The sequence below is a fragment of the Phoca vitulina genome, unplaced genomic scaffold, assembly GCF_004348235.1.
Source record: "Phoca vitulina isolate PV1807 unplaced genomic scaffold, GSC_HSeal_1.0 scaffold5, whole genome shotgun sequence".
NCBI classification, from domain to species: domain Eukaryota; kingdom Metazoa; phylum Chordata; class Mammalia; order Carnivora; family Phocidae; genus Phoca; species Phoca vitulina.
In genome coordinates, this window is record NW_022589708.1 from 57,740,851 (window position 1) to 57,766,418 (window position 25,568).

A 25,568-nucleotide genomic window follows, 5' to 3' on the forward strand; every position below is an offset into this window, starting at 1 on the left:
AATGCAGTGATTCATCACTTACATACAACACCCAGTGCTCATCACAACAAGTGCCCTCCTTAATACTCTAAAAGTCTCTTATAGTTTGTTTTCCTCTCTTTCTCTCCCCCCCCCACACTGCCCCCATAATCTCTCTTCTCAAATATAATTTTGATTATTTCCTACAACATTTTGAGTATATAGGAGCTCTTTTTTTTATTTTGAACTACTTTAGTTTGGCAAAAAATTCTGCCTCAAAGGCATTCTCTGGAGCTCAATGTGAAGTTTAACATTAAATGAAGCTTAACTGCAGTTTTACATAGACTGCAAATTGCTTTATCTAGAGAGTGGGCATGTCTGGAAGATCAGTAAGTTTTTCTTTGAGTTTACTTTTTTGTTCAGGTTTCTTTATTTCTAAAATTAATGCCATCTTTTCTTCTGTAAGTAAAATCTTAGAAGCTGTAGACATTTAAATGGATGTTTTGGTAACAATGACTTTATGACAGGAGGTGCTTCTTTGTTACTGTTTCTGTGATATCTGTGCTGTTTTCTTTTAGGAAGACAGAATTATTGATTTTATAGGATGTGAAATTTTTGAATGACAGTGTTCACATTTCAAAGAAAATTATACTTAATCTTAGTTTTGGAAAGTTTATAGTATTTTGAATGTATTTGATCTATAAAGATTATAAAAATAAAGTCAATCTTTGGTTGTAGCTGAAAGGAATCAGTTTTTTGATTTTTAATAGATTACAATATCAGTTACAGAGTATTTTAATATATCATAATATGCATTTTAGTAATCATCTTGTGATGTATTTTAATTATTAAATATAGTCCCACCCCATATGATACATGTATTGAAACTTCTTTTGTAACCATTTCTCAATCATGTGTTTCTGAAAAGGTGTCTAAATGATATAATAATTCTTAACTCTTTGAAAGCACAGTTTTAAATTAGGAAATGCTACCAATCTCCAATCTTAGTTTTATTATTATTATTTATTATTTTTATTTGTATTTTTTTATTATTTGTATTTTTAGGGTAATGTACATCCCAATATAACTCTTAATTGAAGATAATTTATGAGAATATAAGAGATTCTTTATTTTAATAGTGGTGTTGTTATAATTGTTTCATTTTTAGTTTTTTTTTTTTGTTGGAGTATAATTGACATACAATATTTTGTTAGTTTCAGTTATACAACATAATGACTTGATATTTGTATATACTGCAAAATAATCACCATAGTAAGTCTGGTTAACACATCATCATACATTAGAAATTAGAAATTTTTTTTAAAATTTTTTTATTGTTATGTTAATCCCCATACATTACATCATTAGTTTTAGATGTAGTGTTCCATGATTCATTGTTTGTGCATAATACCCAGTGCTCCATGCAGAACGTGCCCTCCTCAATACCCATCACCAGGCTAACCCATCCTCCCACCCCCCTCCCCTCTAGAACCCTCAGTTTGTTTTTCAGAGTCCATTGTCTCTCCTGGTTCGTCTACCCCTCCGATTTCTTATGATGAGGACTTTTAAGATTTACTCTGTTAGCAACTTTCAAATATATAATACAGTATTATTAGTTACAGTCATCATGCTGTATATTACATCCTCATGACTTACTTATTTTATAACTGTAAGTTTGTAACTCTTTACAGCCTTCACCCATTTTGCCCACCCCTACCCCCTGCTCTGGCAATATAAGTCTGTTTTCTGTATCTATGAGCTTGGTATTTGTGGCTGGTTTTTTTTTTTCTTCCAGAGTCCACGTATAACTATGATCTTATTGTATTTGGCTTTCTCTGTCTGATTTATTTCACTTGGCGTAATGCCTTCACGGTCCATACACGTCACAAATGGCAAGATTTCATTCTTTTTTGTGGATGAATAACCTTCCATTTTATACACACACACACACACACACACGCGCGCGCGTGTGCATTATCCATTCGTCCATCAATGGACACTTAGGCTGTTTCCATGTCTTGGCTATTGTAAATAATGCTGCACTGAGAATGGGGTATAGATACCTTTTTGAGTTAGTGTTTTTGTTTCCTTCAGATAAATACCCAGAAGTGGAATTGCTGGATCATATAGTACTGTTTTTAATTTTCTGAGGAACTTCTGTACTGTTTTTCATAGTGACTGTACCAATTTACAATCCCCACCAACAGTGCATGAGCCTCCCTTTTCCTTTTCCTCCCTATCCTTGTCAACACTCGTTTATTTCTTGTCTTTATAATTCTAGCCATTTCTGACAGTTCTAAGGTGGTATTTCATTGTGATTTCCATTTCCCTGATGATTAGTGATTTTGAACATCTTTTCATGTGTTGGTTGACCATCTGTATGTCTTCTTTGGAAGAATGTCTATTCAGGTCCTCTGCCTTTTTTAAAAAATCAGGTTATTTGTTGAGTTGTGTGAGTTCTTTATGTATTTTGAATATTAACCCCTTATTGAATATATGATTTGCAAATATCTTCTTTCATTCAGTAGGCTTAGTAGTGGTGTTGTTATAATTGTTTCATTTTTAGGTTTTTTTGTTGGAGTATAATTGACATACAACATTTTGTTAGTTCCTTTTTGTTTTATTGGTGGTTTTCTTCCCTGTGCAGAATTTTTTTATTTTGATATAGTCCCAATTGTTTATTTTTGCTTTTGTTGCTTTTACTTTTGGTGTTAGATTCAGAAAATCAGATCTTGAAGATCAATGTCAAGGAGCTTATCTCCTGTGTTTTCTTCTAGGAGTTTTATGGTTTCAGGTCTTACATTTAGGTTTTTAACTCACATTGAGTTAATTTTTGTGTATTATGTAAGATATGGTCATTTCATTCTTTTTCATGTGGCTGTCCAGTTTCCCCAGCACTGTTTATTGAAGAGACTGTCCTTTTCCCATTGTATATTCTTGCCTCCTTTGTCACAAATCAATTGACTGTATTCTTGAGTTTCTTTTTGGGCTCTCTATTCTATCCCACCAATCTGGGTGTCTGTTTTGTGCCAATACCATACTGTTTTGATTACCGTAGCTTTGTAATATAGTTTGAAATCAGGTAGTATGATGCCTCTAGCTTTGTTCTCTCTCAAGATTGCTTTAGCTATTGGGAATCTTTTGTTGCATACAAGTTTTTGGATTGTTTGTTTTATTTCTATGTAAAAGCCATTGGAATTTTGATAGGGATTACATTGAATCTATAGATTGCTTTGGGTAGTATGGACATTTTTAACAATATTAATCCTTCCAATCTATGAGCATGGGATATCTTTGCATTTATTTCTATCTTCTTCAGTTTCTTTCATCAGTGCTTTATAATTTTCCATGTACAGGTTTTTCACCTCCTTGCTTAAATTTATTCCTAGGTATTTTATTCTTTTAGGTACGATTGTAAATGGGATTGTATTTTTTTTTAAAGATTTTATTTATTTATTTGACAGAGAGGCAGGGAGAGAGGGAACACAAGCAGGGGGAGCAGCAGAGGGAGAAGCAGGCTTCCCGTGGAGCAGGGAGCCCGATGCAGGGCTCGACCCCAGGACCCTGGGATCATGACCTGAGCTGAAGGCAGATGCCTAACGACTGAGCCACCCAGGCGCCACCTGGGACTGTATTCTTAATTTCTCTTGTTAGTTCATTATTAGTGCATAGAAACAAACCTGATTTCTGTATATTGATTTTGTATCCTGCAACTTTACTGAACTAGTTTATTCTAACAATTTTTTGATGGAGTCTTTAGGGTTTTTTATATATAATATGTCCTGTGTCAATAGACACAGTTTTATTTCTTCCTTTCCAATTTGGATGCCTCTTCATTTTCTTGCCAGATTGCTCTGGCTAGGGCTTTCAATACTATGTTGAATAAGGGGAGAATGGGCATCTTTTGTCTTGTTTCTGATCTCACAGGACAATCTGTCAGCTTTTCACTGTTGACTATGATATTAGCTGTGGGCTTATCATATATGGCCTTTATTATGTTGAAGTATATTCCCTCTATACCCGCTTTGTTGAGAGTTTTTATCATAAATGGATGTTGAATTTTGTCAAGTGTTTTCTGCATCTATTGAGATGATCATATTGAGATGATCATAGGATTTTTATCCTTCATTTTGTTAATGTATCACATTGATTTGTGAGTGTTAAACCATCCTGGCATCTCTGGAATAAATCTCACCTGATTGTGGTATATGATTCTTTAATGCATTGTTGAATTTGGTTTGCTAATAGTTTGTTGAGGATTTTTGCATTTACATTCATTAGGGATATTGGCTTATAATTTTCTTTTCTTGTGATGTCCTGGTCTGGTTTTGATTGTGTGTTTGGAAGTGTTCCCTCCTCTTCTATTTTTTGGAGGGCTTTGAGAAGTTTTATTATTCTTTTTTGAATGTTTGGTAAAATTTATCAGTGAAGCTGTCTGACTTTTGTTTCTTGGGACATTTTTGATTATTGATTCACTCTCCTTACTAGTAATCAATCTGTTCATATTTTCTGTTTCTTCATGGTTCAGATTTGGTAGGTTGTATGTTTCTAAGAATCTATCCTTTTCTTTTAGGTTTTCCAGTTTGTTGGTGTATAATTGTTCATAGTAGTCAATTATGATCCTTTGCATTTCCATGGTATTAGTTTCTAATATCTATGAGACTTTTTTTGGTGGGTGGAAAGGCTAACAAATCTGTTCTTTAACTTAGCAGCAGAAAATTCAGATAATAGGGTTTTTTATTTGTACTTTAGTATTTTTTGGTCACTAACATCCTAAAATGGAATTCTTTATGTTCTTCTTATTTTCAGTAGTCATGTTTACCTAGTTTTTGTGGAGGTGTTTCCATGGTATAAATAATTGAAAGTGAAAAGTTATATCTTATAGGACAGAAAATGTTAATTCTGATTAAACAATATCCTCAACATTGATTTATGTTTTTCCTCTTTAAAGAACTGCACAGTGAATCCAAAGGAAAGTATCCTGAAAAGAGTGAAGGATGTTGGATACATCTTTAAAGAGAAATTTGCTAAAGCTGTGGGACAGGGATGTATGGAAATTGGATCACAGGTAACGAGTTCATTTTGATTAGTGTCACTATATGGTAAATAACCTCAAATGAAATATCTTTCCAAATTATAAAGGTATTATGATAGTATTGGTCCTATATTAGTAGATTCTGTATCTCAGCTGCCTGTGTATGCTGCTGTTTATGAAAAACTTTATAAGAAAATGCCCCTTACACCATTACAGAAACCAAAAGTAAACATGTAGAAAGTTTTAGAAAAAATGTAGACGTTTAAAAAATATAAGTACAAGAAAATTAAAATCTTTGATGCTATTAAATTTTTTGTATATATTCTTTGGCTTCTGTATATATGAATATTCATGAATGCATATACTTAGATAAATGGGATCATATACATGCTATTTATTGGTGATATTATTGAGTGATATTAATTTTACTATTACTATTATTATTTCAGAAAATCTAAAACCTATACATTGGGTAAAAGTATGGGCTCTGAATCAGAACCCTGGGTTTATATTTGGTTCTATCATTTATGAGCTGTCATTTAACTTCTCTGAGATTCAAGTTTCTATATTTGTTCTGCTTTGTTGTGTGGAATTAGTGAGATAACATATAAAAATATCTTTGAAAACTGTTATCTACTATATACATTTATTTCAGTGTAGTGAGTTATATTTTGATGCTAACCATGTTTTAAATAATAGTATTTAGAAGTCTTTTTTGGTTGTATATGAAACTTATGCTTATAATTTGAATGAAGGAATATGGTTTGTGTGTGCCTATCTAAAATTTGGTTATTCTTTGAACTAATGGGAATTATTTATTTGGTTAAAACTTTTTGCTGATAAGATCAGTTGGGTTCAATTTTTGCCTTTGCCAGTTTTATGGACAGACTATTCTCAATCCTGGAGAGTTATCTTGAAATTATATTTCCTAGGCCGCAAGAAGTATTATGTTAGTATGTAAAATGGTTAGTAAGTACCAGGTGTATAACAAATCCTCTGTATGTGTGTGTGTGTGTCTTGAATGTTGTAGACTGGAGTGGAATGAAGGAAAAGGAAAACCAAGTACTGGACCTTCCCTCTTGATAATTTATTGGGAATATTAACCATCATTTTATATGGAAGTCTTGAGTTCTAGACAAGCTAGCTCTTGTGATCTCTTGGTATTCATATTCCTAAAAAGTATCAGAAATATGTTTTTAAGAGAAACCTCCTTAAAAATTAATAATTGTGATTTTCTAAAGTAGTGGAATCTAATTTTTTTTCTTTGTAGCGATACAAACTTGGAGTCCGATTGTATTACCGAGTAATGGAATCCATGCTTAAATCAGTAAGTTAAAAAGAACATAATAGAAAAAAAAATTCAATGCTGACACAAAAAAGGCATCAGCTAAACATTTTTTTTTTATCTGTTTTAGGAAGAAGAACGATTATCCATTCAAAATTTTAGGTAAATTCTTTAATTTTAGTAAAACAATTCCTTCTTTTTTATAAAAGTAAATGTTTCAAAATCATTCTTTTCTTTTCCTTTAGCAAACTCCTGAATGACAACATCTTTCATATGTCTTTATTGGCATGCGCTCTTGAGGTTGTAATGGCTACATATAGCAGTAAGTTAAATTTTAGTAAATAAACATTTTAGTTCAATTTAAAGTTAAAAAAAACTTAGGTGTGATGTGTTTTTTTGGGGGGGTGGAATTAAGGAGACAGTATGCGTAATATAGATCAATGTATACTGAAGAATGTAAGTAGTCACCATAAATCATTTAAATGGGTTATTATCTGAACCATTTCAGGTCATCATGGAAATAGTACTTCACTAGGCTCTTATTCTTGGCTATCCTGAGTCTAGGAAATGAACCTATTGAAATCCCTTCCAAGACAGGAGATTGTAAATTACCAAAGGAGTGCTAACAAGTAGCATTTACCTATATGGAAACACTGCTATAGATTCTGTGGTCATGAAACCAAAGGTTAGAGCTAGAGTCTACCAGATAAACAGAACAGAGGCCACTCATGGTATTTTCTTTTAAATATAATTTTAGACATATAGTATTGTTTTGCAAAAATGTTAACAAATATAAGAAGTTTTGTTTGCAAAAACAAAGAAAATTTACCTAAGGATACAAATACACAATAAAAGAGAAACATATATGGAAAACTGTGAATCCTCATTAATAACCAAAAAATGCACATTTAAAAGAGTTACCATTTTCTAACCAAATTAGCAAAATTTTAAAGCGTCCTTCCCTCCCCACATCCGGGATTAATGAGACTGTGAAAATGGATATGCTAATACATTGCTGCTTAGATATTAAACCCGTTCCTGATATAAGTTTAGAGTATTTAACCTTTGAAAATTTGATATAAGCATGAGCCCTCTATTTAGGAAAAACATATGTGCACATACACTCAGAATTTAGAAGCCTATTTCCTACGAGTCTATGGAAAAATTTCTGCTCTAGGGATGCCTGACTGGCTCAGTCAGTAGAGCACACAACTTTCCATCTCATGGTCGTGAATTCAAGTCCCATGTTGGGCATGGAGACTACTTAAAATAAATTTAAAAAACAAAATTAAAAAAAAAATCTGCTTTAAATAAAAATTTTTGTTTAGCTTTTCTGCTGTTTTAAAATTTTTGTTTGATAAAACCTTCCAAACTGAAAATACGTAATTCAAGGCTTAACATTTCATACCTAAGTTACATTTTTTCTTTCATTTTTAGGAAGTACATCTCAGAATCTTGATACTGGAACAGATTTGTCCTTCCCATGGATTCTGAATGTACTTAATTTAAAAGCCTTTGATTTTTACAAAGTGATTGAAAGTTTTATCAAAGCAGAAGCCAACTTGACCAGAGAAATGATAAAACATTTAGAACGATGTGAACATCGAATCATGGAATCACTTGCATGGCTCTCTGTAAGTAACTAGCTAAAATAATTAAAGATATTAATATGCAAATGGATAACAGTTATCTGTTAGTGAGAGGTATTTGTTAAAATTTACCTCAAGAGCACATATGCAATTTAATGAATAATGCAATTTCAGTGTATAGCCCAAGAGTTAAGTGGAATATTAAAATGGAGTTTTCTTTTACTTGGGCTCCCCAGACCATCTGATACAATGATTTATTTAGGAATAGCTTTAATGAAAACATGGCACTTTAAAACAAAGCAGAATTCCTTAAAGTATTTGAGCAGTATATTTAAAATAGAGGTGTCATGTTTGAAAATTTAAATGCTGTTAAATTCCAACAAAATGGTAAAAATTGGGATTATGCTATTTAGGTGATTTAACAAAGTACAGTTTTCTGGTTCAATTTATTTGTACTATAGTTCAGTTATTGTTCATAGTGTTATAGGAGCACAAATCATATTCTCTAGGTATTCTATTTATAGCATATAAGCTATTGATAAGGCTTTTGTTTCATAAAGATGGCATTTTCTATGTAGTAATAGTAAAATACTTATTTGAAGTTCTTCTGTGTTATGCTTTTTAAATCTGCATAGTTGGGTAATTGTGACTCATCAGATTTGTAGGTTAATATAGAGTTGGTTTCTTTTGAAACTGTGTTGCATGCTAAGCATATCACTTTTCATTTATGACAGTATATAGAAATGGCAATGAAAACATTAAGACTTTAGTTACACTAGAATTCTAATCTGTACATGTAACCCTTAGTTTTAATTTTTTAATGTTTTAAAAACTTAATGGGTAAGAGATAACTTATTTCTTAGTGTTTTCTTGCAGTGCTGTGTGAACAGAGTAGACAGAACAGGAGAGAAGTAGGGGAAGTTGACAGGAAGCGGTGGCATTGCTGTAATTGAATTTAATGTGACTCCATTATACAGGAGCTTCTACTTTATAAGAAAAGACGTGTTTAGAAATCTAGGGGATTTCTGGGGGATTAAATGAGAATGACAAAAATGAATCAGTAGATAAATAAATATAATAAGAAGTACTGTTCGGAGGCTCATGTGCCCTCTCCTTCTAGACATTGAAATCAAGACATTGCTGTATCAAATGAAAGTGACTGTTTTTATTTCTTTTAGAGAATTATTTTTTTCCCCATCAGTACACATCTACAGCATGGCTTGCATTGGGGTAGACATTGTGAAGATACAGAAAAGATGTGGGCTCTAAAAATTGTGGAGGAAATAGAAATTTACTGTTTATGAGTTGCTTGTGCTCAAGCCTGTTTAGTTCAATTACTGTTGTTCTAGGATTCTAAACAATATCCCTTTATTTTTGAGAATTTTTGGAGAAAAAGTGACATGTCCAAAGCCAGGAGAAATGTTTAATTTATTAATAGGATGTGGAAGTCATAAGCCTCTACTATCTCTAGAGGATAAAATTATAGATGATTTTTATTGTCATATATTTTTAATGTTTGAACTTTTAAAAACTTTTTTTACTTTTAAAATTTTTACTTTTTTAATCATTAAGGGAATAGGTTAAGTGTGAAGATAAGTCATACCACACAAATAAAATACTGTGAATTTTTCCTAAGAGAATAATTGACGTTTTAGAGAAGGTACATACCATAGATATATTTGAGCTTTCACAAACCTTTTTTTTTAACTGAAGTATAACATATATACAGAAAAGTATATATTACAAGTTTATAGTTTGATGAATTTTTCATAAATTGCACACACTCCTGTTACCAGCACCCAGATCAAGAATCAGAGCAAACTTTAATAGTCTTTTGATTCTGTATCATAATAAGAATTTTTCATTAAACTGTAGATTCAAACAGTATTGTTTATCTAGGGAAATATCAAGTGAGGTACTACTTACTTTTTCTTCCCAATAATTTAATAAAAGAAAGAACATCATTGTGTTTTTAATGGTTGCATGGGGAAGGGTTCCGGCATCTTTGCTTCACAATCTTGAGAAATAATAAATCAAGAATAGAGTAACTTGAAGGAAAAAGCACACCTTTCTTTGTTTTGGTCCCAGAGAGATTAACAGGCAATATATAAGTATAAAATGCTAAATAAACAATCTATTGAAAAACCTGGTGAAATCTTGTTCCCTGGAAATTTAAGGGAATTAGAGGTGATTCAGAACAAACCATACCTAAGGGTTAGATTAAATGACTTCCAGATGTTCATGCCTTTGAAATCTGTTAAGCAGTTTATAATGCCAGCAGATAATGAAGTGAGATTTAGATCTTACTTTTAATATATTCAAAATTCATTAGATTTTTCTCAAAAAAAAAAAGCTTAATAAACCAAGATACACTAGGTACTTTATTTTCTAAATGGTCTCTCTTCCCGGGAATATTGTGGACTCTTCCTATTGATCTCCCTGCATCTCTAACTACCTTAAGACTATTTCTCTAGCAGCAACCAGAGAAATCTTTTTTAAAATGCAAGTATCATCATGCTAACTCAAAAACCTGTGAGGGACCTATGCATCTGGTGATGGTGGAGGAAGACCCAACCATATGACTCCCCTCAAAAAAGACAGTTATAAAACCTCTACATGATTTGGAAAGCAACTGCCTGAAATCTCTGGACAGGAAGAGTAGACAGACTCTTCAGGAGAGAAGAGGAGCTCAGAGCCTGGGAAGGAAGCTTTTAGCCCAGGGCTAAGTGGGGAAGTGAAATAGGACAAGGAGGGGGGGTGCAAGTGAGAAGAAAACTGCAGGCTTTCTGGCCGGGGCCAATGAAGAAAACAGAAGCTGGGGAAACCTTGGCTACTGAAGAGAGTGGACAAATCCTGTCTACCCACTTCTCTGTGTGAAAACTGAATTATTGCAGTGTAATGGATTAACAGCTTAATGAAAGAAGATCTGAACTGAGACAGGAGCTGCTGCCCAAATAAAAAGTTTACAGATCCAAGTTCAGTGAAAATAATTACGTGCTTTTGCCTATTTGAGAAAAAAAATAACGGAATCCAGAAATCTTTACAACTTAACATTTATGATGTCCAGGATACAATTCTAAAATTACCCAGCATATTAAGAGGGTCAACAAGGAAGCCACTGGTGATGGTAGCAAGGACTGTTAATAGAAGTAGTGGAGGCAGGAATAGATTGCAGTGGGATTTTGATGAGATGTGAATGAGGGATAAAGTGGAGACAGTGATTGTGGATAGCTTTTTACTGGAGTCTTGTCTGTGAAGGGAAATAAAGATATAGCTGCCAAGTGTGTGAGGTGGAGGGAGGATTATTTTTTAAGATGGGAAAGGTAGGATTAAATGTGGATGGAAAACAGCCATTATGAGTGTTCTGTGTTGCAGGATGACACATTAGTGGCTTAAAACAACCATTTTATTTTGCTCATGATTCTCTGGGTCAGGGATTTGGGAAGAGCTTGACTAGGCAGTTCATCCTTGACTGTGTGGTGTCAGGGGCAAGATCTACTTCCATGATGCTTCTATTTTTTCTTTTTTTCCTTTTTAGAGAGGGAGAGGTTGGGGGCAGAGGGAAAGAGAGAGAATCCTAAGCAGGCTCCACGCCCAGTGCGGAGGCCAACATGGGGCTCAATCTCACAACCCTAATAGCGTGACCTGAGCTGAAATCAAGAGTCCAATGCCCAACCAGTTGAGCCACCCAGGCGCCTCTCCACAATGTTTCTTTATTCACAAATCTGGCCCCTCGCTTCCCCTCAGTACATGGTCACCTTTTCTTTCCTTCCCTTCCTACTCTAGGTGGCATCTCATCCTCCTGGCCTTCTCATATGAGAAGCTATGCATCGCATAGCATTTTGGTTTCAGGATACTCATGCATCTTACATAGCAGCTGGCTTCCAAAAGGCTTCTGAAAGGACTATAGCTGGAAGCTCTGTTTTATTGGTGAGAGCAGTCACAGGGCCTGTCCAGATTCAAGGGGTTCCCTTGAATAGATGTCATCTCTTGTTTGAGGAGAGGCAAGGTGGGATGGGAAATATTGTGTGGCAAATGGAAAGAATGGAAGCAGTTACAAGTAAGGTATGTGGGTGCCATGGCAGAAAAATGAGGAACTTTCCATTGTATGGCTTTTATTTATTTCTTTTTTTTTATGAAATAGAGCTGAGGTAATTTGCTGAAGGTGGGTTGATGGGTTGGGGTAGGGAGTGCAAAGTGGTGTAGTCAGAAGTTTGAGGAGAGTGGTCACAATTTTAAATTGTTGCTGAGGAGAATAATAGAACTGAGTGATGAAAGATACGAGGATTGTCTAGCAGCACTGAAGGAAATGTTGAAGGTATAAATTTTAAATTTGTAGTGCTACTCCCGTTCTTTGTGGTGGCATTATTTTTTCCAGCATCACCTAGCAGCCAGTTGTAAGATTAGAAAAAATGAACAGCTAGATTGACCCAGGATTTTGGGCTTTGCCTACACAGATGCAGTCAAGTGATAATGGGGCAAATAAGATGAAGTTGGTCAGAGTGATTAAAGTGGTATGGTTGTAGTTTCAGTTGCATAGAGGACATAGGAGGAGACTGATGAACAAAGTCGAAGTTTTAAGAAACAGCTTTTATTGGGGCGCCTGGGTGGCTCAATCGGATTAAGCAACTGCCTTCGGCTCACATTAGGATCTCTGGGTCCTGGGTTAGAGCCCCGCATCAGGCTCCTTGCTCAGCGGGAGTCTGCTTCTCTCTCTCTCTCTCTGCTCCGCCCCCCCTTCTCTCTCTCAAATAAATAAAATCTTTAAAAAAAAGAAACAGCTTTTATTTTATTTATTTGTTTATTTATTTATTTAAAGATTTCATTCATTTGAGAGAGAGAGACAGAGAGAGAGCACAAGCAGAGCACAAGGGGGAGAGGCAGAGGGAGAGGGAGAAGCAGACTCCTCGCTGAGCTGGGAGCCCAACTTGGGGCTCAATCCCGGAACCTGAAGATCATGACCTGAGCCAAAGGCAGACGTTCAACCATCTGAGCCACTCAGGCGCCCCTTAAGAAACAGCTTTTAATGAAATTTAATAGAGAGTAAGAGATTTCAACTTTATATTCCAGAGCTAGAACATTTTGGATAGTTTACTGTATTCTAAGAAATAATCTTGAGAGCACATGAATGATTTGGAATGGAGGTGAAGACCATTGGAAATGAGGTGGTCAAGGAACCAAGAGGCAGAGTGAGAGATGAAGTCACCCAGGACATGTGGTAGAGAGGAGGAATGTGGACTAGGGACCAAAGTCTTCAATGCTTGATGGAAGTGACTCTGAGATAAGAGGTTCTAGGAGGGGCAGAGGGTTAGAGAGTTCCTGAAAAGAAAAGCTCCTGTCTAACTTCTTAAAAAACGTTTTTCACAATACCTAGTTCATTGTCTTACATATAGAATTTAGGTGCATAAACAATGAGAATTGTAATGTCTTCTTGATTAATCTACTCCTTAGTTATTATGAAATGACCCTCTTTGTCCCTCCTACTATTCTTTGCTCTGAAAACTGCTTTGTCTGATTAGTAAAACCACTCCAGCTTTCTTTTCATTAATATTAGCTTGGCATATTTTTTCCCATTTTTCTACTTTTAACCTATTTGTGACTTTATACTTAAAGTAGGTTTCCTATAGGCAGCATCAGTGTTTTATAGTTTTCAGATACAGATCTTTCACCTCCTTGGTTAAGTTCATACCAAGGTATTTATTCTTTTTGGTACAATTTTAAATGGGATTGTTTTCTTAATTTCTCTCTCTGCAGCTTTGTTATACAAGTGTATAGAAATGCATCCAGTTTCTTGGTATTAATTTGTATCCTGCAACTTTACTGAATTCATTTATTCTGCTAGTTTTTTAGTGGAGTCTTTAGGATTTTGTATATATATAGTATGTCATCTGAACAGATCAATTACTAGTAATGAGATTGAACCAATAACCAAAAAACTACCAAAAAATAAAAGTCCAGGACCAGAGAGATTCACAGGTGAATTCCACTAAACACTTAAAGAGATAATGCTTAAGAGATAAACACTTAAACAGAGAATATTCTTAAGCTATTCCAAAAAACAGAAGAGGAAGGAAAGCTTCCAAATGCATTCTGTGAGTCTAGCATTATCCTGATACCAAAACCAGACAAAGACACTACAAAAAAAGAAAACTATAGGCCAATATTCCTGATAAACATAGATGCAAAAATCCTCAACAAAATATTAGCAAGCTACATTCAACAATACATCAGAAGAATTATGGATATGTGGACTTTATAGGTTTCATCAAATTTGGAAATTTTTGTCTATTATTTTCTTAAAATATTTTAGTTGACTCCTCCTACCTCTCCCTTCAGGGATTCCAGTCATAAATATACTAGGTGACTTGAAGTTGTCCTACAGCTCACTGATACTCTGTTTTTGTTTATTCCCCAGGTATTTTTTTTTGTTTCATTTTAGATAGTTTCTATAGCTATGTCGTCAAGTTCACTAATTTTTTCCTCCGAAATGTCTAATCTGCTATTATTTTTCTATTTACTGCATTTTTAATCTTAGACACTATATTTATCATTTTTTTTTAAGATTTTATTTATTTATTTGAGAGAGAGAATGAGATAGAGCATGAGAGGGGGGAGGGTCGGAGGGAGAAGCATACTCCCCGCTGAGCAGGGAGCCCGATGTGGGACTCGATCCTGGGACTCCAGGATCATGACCTGAGCCGAAGGCAGTCGCTTAACCAACTGAGCCACCCAGGCGCCCCTCTATATTTATCATTTTTAAAAAGTTTTATTTGAATCCTTTTTTATGTCTTCTGTATCTCTCTTTAACATGTTTGGGGGAAAAACATGTTTGGGCTTTCCTTTACCTTCTTGAACATATGGAATATAGTTATAATAACAGTTTTAAAGTCCCTGTCTATGAATTCTAACATCTTTGTGTTTTTAGGTCTGTTTCTATTGACTGATACTTCTCCTTTTTAGTTTTTTTTTTCCTTTTTTGGTCTGCCTTGTAATTTTTTTATCAGGTTCCAGACATTGTGATTTTTACCTTATGGAATCCTGGATATTTTCATATTCCTTTCAGTATGCTTCAGTTGTGTTTTGGTACACAATTTGGTTCCTTGGAAATAATTTGATCCTTTTCAAGACTTTTGTTGTTGTTTTTAGACCAAGCCCATGCAGTCTTTAATCTATGGCTAATCTATAACACCCTTCTGAGTACTCTACCTGATGTTCCATGTAGTAAAAGGTTTTTCCACTCTGGCTGGTGGAAATCAGAGCTCTTCTTGGCCCCGTGTCAGTTTCTGGAATGGTTCTGCTTTTTCCAGTGGTTTTTCTTTGGCTCTGGGTAGCTTGTATGCTCTGATGGGTTCTCCCCTGAAGACTTGAGCGTTACCTTCCGTAGATCTCTGGAGCTCTCTCTTTGCAACTCTTTCCCTTTTTGTGTAACTCTATCCTCTCTGGTATTTTGTGCAGCTCAATTTAGCTACCTTGGCTTTCTTGAATTCTGAACTCTGTTTTTTCTGCCAGGAAGACCATTGGGCTTTATTTCAATTTCTTCTCTTTGCCTGTAGCCTGGGAACCCTCTCCATGCAGTAAACTGAGGCAGTGGTTGGGTTTACCATTTGTTTTCTTTTTCTCAGGGATTACTGTCCTTTGCTACCTGTTGTTCAAGGCAGAAATCTATTCTTTCATTTATGTTGTTCAACTTTTTAGTTGTTTAAGACAAGTCCTGTTTGTTCTTTCATCATCATGGCTGAAAGAGTTATGCATAGTATTTACTGATAAAATTTTTATAAATATGTATATTTAAGGAATATTTAGGGTACCCTAAATATTTTATTTATGTTTTCCTATATTAAATGCATCATATCTTCTGACTAATTATTATATGGAGATCATAGAAGTACTAGTTATTAACTATTGTTTTAATTTTAGTAAGTCACAAGAAAGTTGAGTATCCTTTAATTGTTGTTAAATATAGCTGACTCATTAAAATGGATTCTATCATACTACCTTTTTGTAGTCACCAAACATTAGCAAATTTCTTCCTTCAGCACTTTTACATAGACAAGATTAAAAACATTTCTCTTTTATTATTTTTCCAAATTTTAAATGAAGACCTGTTTTACATATCAGCACAGTTATAATGAATAGCTTATATTTTTAGAGTCCCAATTTGATGACAAACTTATAAACAAATTTTTAAGCTTTTTTGGTGTCCTTTTGAAATGCCACATTTGACAGGAAGTGAACACAAAAGGCAGAAAAGCCTGTGGCTTTGAAAAAGCCAAAAAGGATATCTGTTCTATATTTGTATGGTAGATCATTAACCTCTGGTGCACTTTACAGAAAGGTTTTAGTATCTACCATGAGACATTGTTTTTTTAAAAAAGTTACATTTTACTGGGAGCTGTGTCTCAGGAAAGTGAGTGAACTGTAAGACAATGATTAAGTCATATATAACACTTTTCTAAGAATATGGGTAAGGAGGATGAAATAATATAATGCCATATATTGTATTTATACAATAGCCATGCTATTATAAAGGAAAATATTTTATGTTGGGTTTTTAAAAGCTCTTCATGAGTTATTTAAAATAACCGTATATTTACTTTTTTGCCAGCAAGAGAAAACCTTTTAATGTTTTTTAAAGGATTTTATTTATTTGAGACAGAGAGAACAAGCAAGGGAGTGATAGAGGGAGAAGCAGGAGAAGCAGACTGCGCTCTGAGCAGGGAGCCCGATGCGGGGCTCGATTCCAGGACCCTGAGATCATGACCCGAGCAGAAGGCAGACACTAACCATCCAGGAGCTCCTGTTTTAATTTTTAAAAATATGATTCTTTCTGAAAGTATAGCTAAGGCTTTAACCTTTCTCACTCTGACCCAATGTGTTCCTAATTTCTTGCTCTTAACTCCTATAACTAACTAGTAGCGTCTTAAGATTTAGGAGACTTGACTTCATTAATCAAAACTGAAATTTTTTTTTTTTTGTTCTAAATACAACTTTGCTTACCAATATCTATGTCTTTACATTACTTTTCAAGTTACTCAGGCTTGAATGCTGAGTATTCTTTCCTTCTTTTTTCTATAGTTAGATACAGAGCCTTACAATTTAAAGAAAAAAAAATGTACGTGTCTCTTAGATTTATTTTATTATTTTTTTAATCTTATTTTCATTTACATTTAGGCTCCTGTTTGATCTCCCAGCTTTGCCACTATCCTCATTTAAACGTTGGTACCAAGTTAATATTTCTAAATGTTTATGCCATGTTCCTGTTCAAGAACGTACAATAGCTCCCTGATGCCATTCAAAAAAATCTAACCTCTTTTCTCTGGTTGTGGAATCTGGCCCTTCCTGGCCTCATTTCCACTATTCCTCATACACTTACTATAGCCAGAGAGTTCTTTCATTTGTGGAGCAAACCACATTTATCCAGTGACAGATAGCCTGCCTAATGTGGAATGTGGAATCAGAAGACCTGGCTTTAGGTCCTGACTCTTTCATATGCAAGTTAATGTTTTTGTCTTAGTTTCTTGCTTTGTAAACTGAGATAGAACAAAAGGTTTGAGTTCTTCTAGTTCAAATATTTTATGTTTCTACAAAACTATTTAAATGTTAAGAATTATTTGCCAATACTGAGTGTAGATCCATATTCCTTTAGATTGCTTCACAATTTATAAAATATTAAAGGAAGATTCTTTCATAAAAAGGTTACACAGAGGTCTCATTACCCTGTTCTCCTTTAGCTCAATTTTTCCCAGTTCTCTTTGGGCCGTACCTGGTATTCTGTACATCAGATATTTTAAAGGAATTGTACTTGTCCTTGTGAGATATATAATAACATGGGAAATAGTCCCTAGTCTTAAAGGAGCTTGGTACCTGGTGGAAAAGTAAATTACTGTAATATATTATGAAATAAGATAAGCCACAAGGGTCAGAGGAGGGAATGATCGTATGTAGATAGGAAAAGACTTGCAACAGATGTAAAAATGTGGAAAGACACAGAAGTAGGAAAACCTGGAATTAGACACATTGGGGGAAATTATGGCCCAGCTTTGGCAATGGTAGATGAGTACTAATTTAAGACTAATTTAATCTTAAAGGTTTTTTTTTTTTTTAAGTTAGAGCTTTTAACCTTGTTAAAAATGGAAAGCTAGTTCTTTTTTTTAAAAGCTTTTTTTTTTTTTTTTAAGATTTTATTTATTTATTTGACAGAGAGAGAGACAGCGAGAGAGGGAACACAAGCAGGGGGAGTAGGAGAGGGGGAAGCAGGCTTCTCACTGAGCAGGGAGCTTGATGTGGGGCTTGATCCCAGGACCCAGGATCATGACCTGAGCCGAAGGCAGATGCTCAACAACTGAGCCACCCAGGTGCCCCTAGAAAGCTAGTTCTATTAGTAAATGAAATATACAAATGTACCAGTTAATTTTATGCACTAATTAAAAATGAAGTGTGTGTGTGTACACCAAAAGTATTTGTCTAATTTAATTCTCACAATAATCCTTTGAAGTTGTTAAAACTATTTTCATTTTATAAAAGTGGAAACAGGCTTGGAAAGGTTAAGTAATTTGTCTAAGGTCACCCAGTTGGCATTTGAACCCAGACTGGTTTGATTCCAAATTCCATGTTCATCTAGTAAAGTGCTCCCATTGTGCCATATTATTTCTGTTGATTCACACTGTTTTTATTACCACTATGACATGTAGTCAAGCATGTGGTACATTATAAAAGGCAACAGTATAAATAATTTTATTCTAAGTGAAAATACAATATATATATTTTTTATCTTGAGTAACAAGGTAAGTGTTTTGCCTAGAAGCTAGTTCATAATAGGAGGGGAAGAGAGTACCATTTGTGGACTCGCTCCTTTGAGCAGTGCACTGTCATTATTGGTCTACTGTATCCTTTAGGAAGAAAAGATTAGAAGAAGACTTTACAAAAAAGAGCAAATTATATTTTAAGAGAAAGTACTAGTGTGCATATGTGTTTGATTCACACAACTCTCAGAAATGAGATTTTAATATAATATATATTTTTAGAACCCACAATAATTTAGGGTTAATTAAATTAGGTATTTGGATTGACAACCTCAAGTAGATTGAGGGGAGGGATAAAAATGAACTGAATTGTAAAGCTAGGACTGTTTTCATAGACTGAAATGTTAGAACTGAGTTTTCTCTCAGTTTTTAATAGAAGATCCCAGGTATGCCTAAAGTCTTCTTTAAGAATGAAAAACTGTAGAGCCTGAAAAGGGAAAGTAAGGAAAGGCAATATCATAGAAATAAAATTTTTGATAGTATCCTTGTTTTCTACTAGTGGGCTAGTCTAGAGAAAAATTTAAAAATACAGATATTCAGAAAAGCACAAACAAAAATAAGGATAATAACTTAGTTTATATGAATAATTATCCACTGAAATATGAATAGATGATTATTTTAAAAGATCTAAGAATATAAGTTCAGTTTAGTAAAATAATTCCATTTCTTCATAATTGTTAAGAATCAATGAGGCATTAAAATGGTTTTTTATATGGTTCCTCATATATTAAAAAACAATAAATGGAAAACCCAAAGTAACTGAGATGACTATTATAAATTAATCCAAGTCTTCTCCTGAACTAAATGCTGATATCAGCCTGAGTTCTTGATCCAGATCTATTTGTGGTTTTAAACATAAAATCTTTTCCTTATCTAAACCTTCACTCAAGTGCCTTCTAGTCTTGCATGCCATGTTTGACTGTTTAGTCTGTTCTTTTCTCTGTGCATTTCCTCCTTCTTTAATCTTTAGAACACTCTGACACACATGAGTAATTGGTAGAGTTCACTGTGGAGACTTGTCCGTTCATGTCTCCCTTTCTCCTCCCCTATTGTCCATATTATATGTTTTCCTTATTCATGAATTTGCACAAGGGACTAAAGAAATGTAGGGATGTTAAAAAAAAAAAAAAATCAACAACTCAGAAATGTCCCTTAGGTGTAGCTCCTAGAAACTTGCTGTAGGAAGCAGTGCTTTTACAAAGCTCATCACTGGCTTCATTCTTTGGAGTCTTTCCTGATCATCATACAGACCTGCATCGAAATGGTCCTCACTTGTGCATGTAACGTTTCAGTGTAGAAATCATAATAGATCATACTTCTGCACGTGTGCTGTTACAGGCACTGTGGAAAGTACTGAACTATGTTAACTCCTTTACTTCGGAAACTCTGTGAAATAGATGCTGTCATCATCACCATTTCATAGGGGAAGAAACTGAAGCACAGAGAAATCGAGAACCTTTTCCTTGTAAAGCTGTAACTGAACTCCAGCATTGTTAAATGTGAGCAGTGTTTGCCGTTATACTGCAGCTGGAATTTGTTGTCTTGCAGGTCCACAAAACTTAAGTTGATGGCAGAGCCAGAATTTTAACTTGGGCTGTCTGGTTCCGAGATGGTGTTCTTAACCTCTGTGCTGCCTCGTGGTGTATATTAGCTTACTACTGGATATATGCAGTGTTGTGACTGGTTTCTTTATTCTTGCTTTATCTCTGTTTGTATCTTTCTCTCTGTGTCACTGTGCTGCCGCAGGAGCCACTGGGCTTTGAGTTACCAGATCTCAGTTAGTTTTCACAGAAGGTAAATAATGCTATCCCTATTTTACGGGTAGGAAAAGCTGAGGTTCAGAGATACTATGGAACTTGCCTTGGTGTGATTATGAACAAGTCATGTCTCTGCATCTCAAGTTTCCTTGTGTGTAAAATGGGGATAATAGTATTTACCTTTCAGAGTTATTGTGAGGAATAAATGAACACTTATGAGAATGGTACATTTTAGAAATAGAACAATTGTTAGTTCCTTCATTCCCTTTCTTCTATACAGTGATTTCTTAAGAACAGAGAACTGAGAATACGGTTAAGCAGTATTGGATCTGTTTATCCTCGGTTACTAGAAGTATGTAGAACTCTCCTGAGGCTCTCCCCTCCCCCTTGCCTTTTCAAAATGGAAGAAGTTCAGGGGGGAGAAAGGTGTAACTGAACTCCAGCATTGTTAAATGTGGGCAGTGTTCACTCTTATGCGGCAGTTGGAATTTGTTATATTGCTTTAGTTATGACTCATGTCAGTAATTACCCGAGGGCAATGTTAGTTCATTATTCAAGTACAAACAAGAAGGGAGATAGCAATTGTAGAAGAAAAGCTCAGAAAGATCCTCTGTGCTTATTAACCTGTGGAAATGGAAGCAATTGTACTCTTGTTCAGAGGGTCTTCTGCAAGGTCTTGATGTTAGGAAATTGCTTGAATATAATCTTAGAATTTTCAGTCTCTAAACTCGTAGTTAAATCCTAACTCTAGTAGTGAGGAACGGTTCTGGAATCTGGATGTGAAAGAAACAAAAAGTAAAAGTATCTTATGAAATATCTATTTTAATCAATATAGTTTCTAAATTCCTCCAGCAAAATAAGAAGCTATTATTAATAATGAGTTTAGTAAAATTTTAGAAACACTCTGGGGCAGTTGTTCCTAAATAGTTTAATTAAGTTCTGTTACTTTTCATAATAAAAAGAACCGACTTTTTGATACTTATCTTTTCCAAATATTTATGGCATGTTCTTAAAACCCTGAACGGTCACAACCTAGTCTGCTTCAGAATGCATGTCAGTGACTTGTGTGTGTGGTTTTATTAATTTACTGATTGGTTCTTCATATTTTCCACTAATGTCAGAAATAGCCAAATATCAGAAGTATTTATGGTATCTTCCTGTAAGTATGGATTTAGAACTGATAAGGAGATGTAGAATAGGAAACAGCTGGATTTGCTTCTCTTTCAAAAAACTTTTTATTCTTCTTACTAAGTTTCAGTGTTTCTTGCCTCTGTTAAAATATAACATAATTTCTCTTTAAGATTTGATTATACTCTTTAAGAATTCTCCAAAGACTAACAGAAATCTGTCTTGCTATCTTTTATTTAAGTTCATTTCCTTTTTGGAGTTTAATATCTGGTCATTTTTATCTTTACTAATAAATTAATAAAAACTTACTTATTTTTATTACTATCTGATCATTATCCTTACTCTTTCTATGTTTTAAGATAATTATCTAAAAGTTTTTCATTTGCATATTAAGTAACACTAATTTTTATATCTTAAATTTTTTCATTTTGGTTTTTTTCTTTTAAACAGTAAAAATGAGAAAGGTGGAAAAGTAAAATGACTCCTCTCTTACCAATACATGAGTCCTAAACAAAAATGAACATAGGATTTCCTAATCCAGTACTGAACTCTTAAAAATATAAACTTGTTCTTAAAAATATAAAGTTTTGCATTGTCTTTGTAATAGGCATACTGGAAACTTTCAGTACTATGTACTTTTAAACCAGGATCTAACTCACATATTTAAACAAGGTCTTCTGAAAATAAACTTTTCCACAGTCCAGTTTCAAGTGAAGAATAAATGGCATGGGTGGATGGAGATTGCCATGGTAGTGCAAAAATGATATACTTGACCTTTATAATTATTTCTGTTTGAACAACAACAACTTTTTCTATAATCTCTTACAGACAAACTATTTATAATTGTCCCTTTTGATTTTTTAATACATGGCCATATTTTTCCCTTCTCTTTATATCAAAATTATGTGTGTTTCAGTTTAAAAAGGACTTATAAGACTACAACACAAAATATAGCAATTTTTGCCCAACAGTTTTAAAACCAGTTATGTTGGCCATCAGCAAAAATCACGTATGTGACATATAAGCCAAAGGTATAATTTTTAGTGCTGTTTTAGTATTCATTTTTATTTAAATAAACTGCTTCTTTTCATTATACATAAAATCTTTTCCCCTGGAAAGCCTAAATTTAGTCCAGTGTGACTATTTTACACTCATGTAATGAAATAAAAGTTCTTTATTTTAAAATAAAGATTTATAATAAAGTGATTCATAGATTTTTATGACCTATTAAAATATGAGCTAACAATAATTTGTTAAATAGTTTAAAATATTAGCATTTTTAAAGAAAATAAATTGAAAGTTATGTTGTTCATAATTAATGGATTTGCTTTGTTTTGATGAAAAAGCCCTTTGCATATTATTTTTCAGCAGCAGTAAAAGGGTTTAAGTAGTATAATGTTTTCTTGTGTAATTTATACTGTGCAGTTGCTTTCATTATTTATTTATTTATTTATTTTTATTTCAATTAGTCAACATATAGTACACCATCAGTTTCAGATGTAGTGTTCAACAATTCATCAGTTGCGCATAACACCCAGTGCTCATCACATCACGTGTGCAATTGCTTTTAAAAATGAGAATATTTCTGGTTCAAAATAGCAAACTGACCACACACCTTTACCTCCTTCCTCCCCCAAAACCCCTCCAGAAGTTACAGAAAAGAAAAATAAAAAGCACACGTGGGGGTGAAATCCTGCAATACTGAGACTATAAAGTAGAGAAACTATGGAGGGAAGTTGAGGGGTTGATTCAGGTTTGAGGATAAAAAGTAAATGAGGGGTATATTGAAGGATACAACAAAATAGAGAAAACCACAGCTCTGAATACACACAGGAAAGGGCTCTGGTGGAAGTGGGAGTCTTAGCCTCCAAGCTCAAAGTAGCAGATATAGAGAGTAAGGCAGTAATCAGGAGAATTTTTTTAAAGTGCTGTCTGCCAGTAGCTCTCGAACTTGAGCATGCATCAAAATGACCTGGAGGGCTTGTTAACACACAGGTTACAGATTGCTGGGCGCAACCCCAAAGTTTTTAGGGTAGGGTCCAAGAATTTATATTTTCAACATGTTTCTAGGCAATGCTGATGTTGCCGGTCTGGCCACTACATTTTGAGAACATCGGTCCATGAAACATTTGGACCAGTCCCCCACCTCAGTTCATGCCAGCCTATAAGAATCAGGAAAATGTATATTCCTCTTTACTAATGAATTAGAAAAAGATGCCCCTCTGGATACAGGTACCCCTGATTTGGTATGCAGCATTTATGCTGAAGCCCTGTGCTTTTGTGCAGTGCACTATACATATACATGCCTGGCCCCACCCCAGCTTTTGTACACACACACACACACACACACACACACACACAAACACGGTACCTACAGCTTCCTGCTGGGTCTATAAGAGAAGCAGAGCAGAAAAGTAGGCAAATCTATAAATTAGGTAAGTTAGGTAAATTAGGTAAATCTGTAGACTTCTATAACAGACTTGAAGAAAAAAATGAGATAGGAAAGGTAATTCTGCTTAAGAAGAAAATGCATCAAACTACTACGCTGCAAGGTTATATTGCCCTAATTTTGGGTAACCTCAGTTCAATATCCATCCCCAAAAGAAAGACCAGATTAAAAAAAAATTTTTTTTTTCCAAAGCCAGGAGGCTTCCAGTGGAAAGGGTTCATAGGTCCAAGCAGGATAAATGAATATGGATACATCTTGGTGAAAATTGCAGAATTCCAAAGGTAGTGAGAAAATGATAAAAGCTTCCAGCAAGAAAAAAGTAAGTTATTTACAGTGGAATAAGATCCAGATCAGCATCAAAGTCCTTAGCAGGAGTACTGGATATCTGATAACATAGAATTTTGTATCTAACCTACATGTCAAACAGGAGGGTAAAATGAAACAATTCTCAGACATCGAGGGATGCAGAATGTTTATCTCTTGACTATCCTTTTTGAAATGAAATTACTAGAGAATATGATTTAGCAAAGTAAAAAAGAAATCCAAGAAAGGAGAAATTGTGGGATTTAAGAGTTAAACAGGAGTGCAGAGAGAAAAAAGTGGGAAAAATTCTAGGATACAACAGGCCTAGAAAATAGTTGTTCCAAAAAAGAAATCCATAGTTACATGAAGAATGTCTTAAAGAACACAGTGGTTTCTTTCAGTAATTCTATAACCTCATCTAAAGGGGGGAATTCAGGGGCGCCTGGGTGGCTCAGTTGGTTAAGCGACTGCCTTCGGCTCAGGTCATGATCCTGGAGTCCCTGGATCGAGTACCGCATCGGGCTCCCTGCTCGGCAGGGAGTCTGCTTCTCCCTCTGACCCTCCCCCCTCTCATGTGCTTGCTCTCTCTCATTCTCTCTCTCTCAAATAAATAAATAAAAAATCTTTAAAAAAAAAAAAAAAAAAAAAAGGGGGGGAATTCAGTAGTAACGTTTAAGGTAAATCAAGTTTAGGGTGATAACTGCAAGAGTTGAATTCTTGTGTCACAGAGTAGTATTGACAAAGGAAAATTTGCCTCTCTTCCTTGGGCTTTTGATGAATTAAGTGTACCATACATAGGTTTGATGATACAAGAGGCAGTCTTTATCTTCTTTACATTTTTGTGTGTAAGTATAGGATATTTATTAGAACTACATTGATAAATACCTAGAGTAGGTACTATATAAGTAAATACATATTAGTTATTAAAAATTAATCTTCAGGGGCACCTGGGTGGCTCAGTTAAGTGGCCAGTTCTTGATTTCAGCTCAGGTCATGATCTCAGGGTCCTGGGAATAAGTCTCACGTGGGGCTTTGCGCTCACTGGGAAATCTGCTTAAGGATTCCCTCTCTCTCTATAATAAATAAATCTTAAAAAAAAAATCTTCAAATCAATTCATTGTATACCTGAAACCGATACAACACTGTATGTTAACTATACTGAAATTAAAATAAAAATAGAAAAAGGGAAAAAAATTAATCTTCAGTCTGGTGGGTAAATAATATTTAATTTGTTCTTAACTCTTAAGCCCTTTCCTTCCAAT

At 34.4% G+C, this 25,568-nt stretch overlaps 1 protein-coding gene across 1 annotated transcript in view; it reads left to right on the forward strand.

Annotated features, from left to right (window-relative positions):
• Window positions 1-25,568, forward strand: part of RB1 (RB transcriptional corepressor 1) — a 152,109-nt gene that overhangs the window by 62,019 nt on the left and 64,522 nt on the right. The window contains exons 13-17 of the mRNA XM_032403028.1: window positions 4,910-5,026; window positions 6,264-6,320; window positions 6,409-6,440; window positions 6,524-6,600; window positions 7,716-7,912. Of these exons, the coding sequence (XP_032258919.1) occupies window positions 4,910-5,026; window positions 6,264-6,320; window positions 6,409-6,440; window positions 6,524-6,600; window positions 7,716-7,912 (480 nt within the window). The remainder of the gene's footprint in view (window positions 1-4,909; window positions 5,027-6,263; window positions 6,321-6,408; window positions 6,441-6,523; window positions 6,601-7,715; window positions 7,913-25,568) is intronic.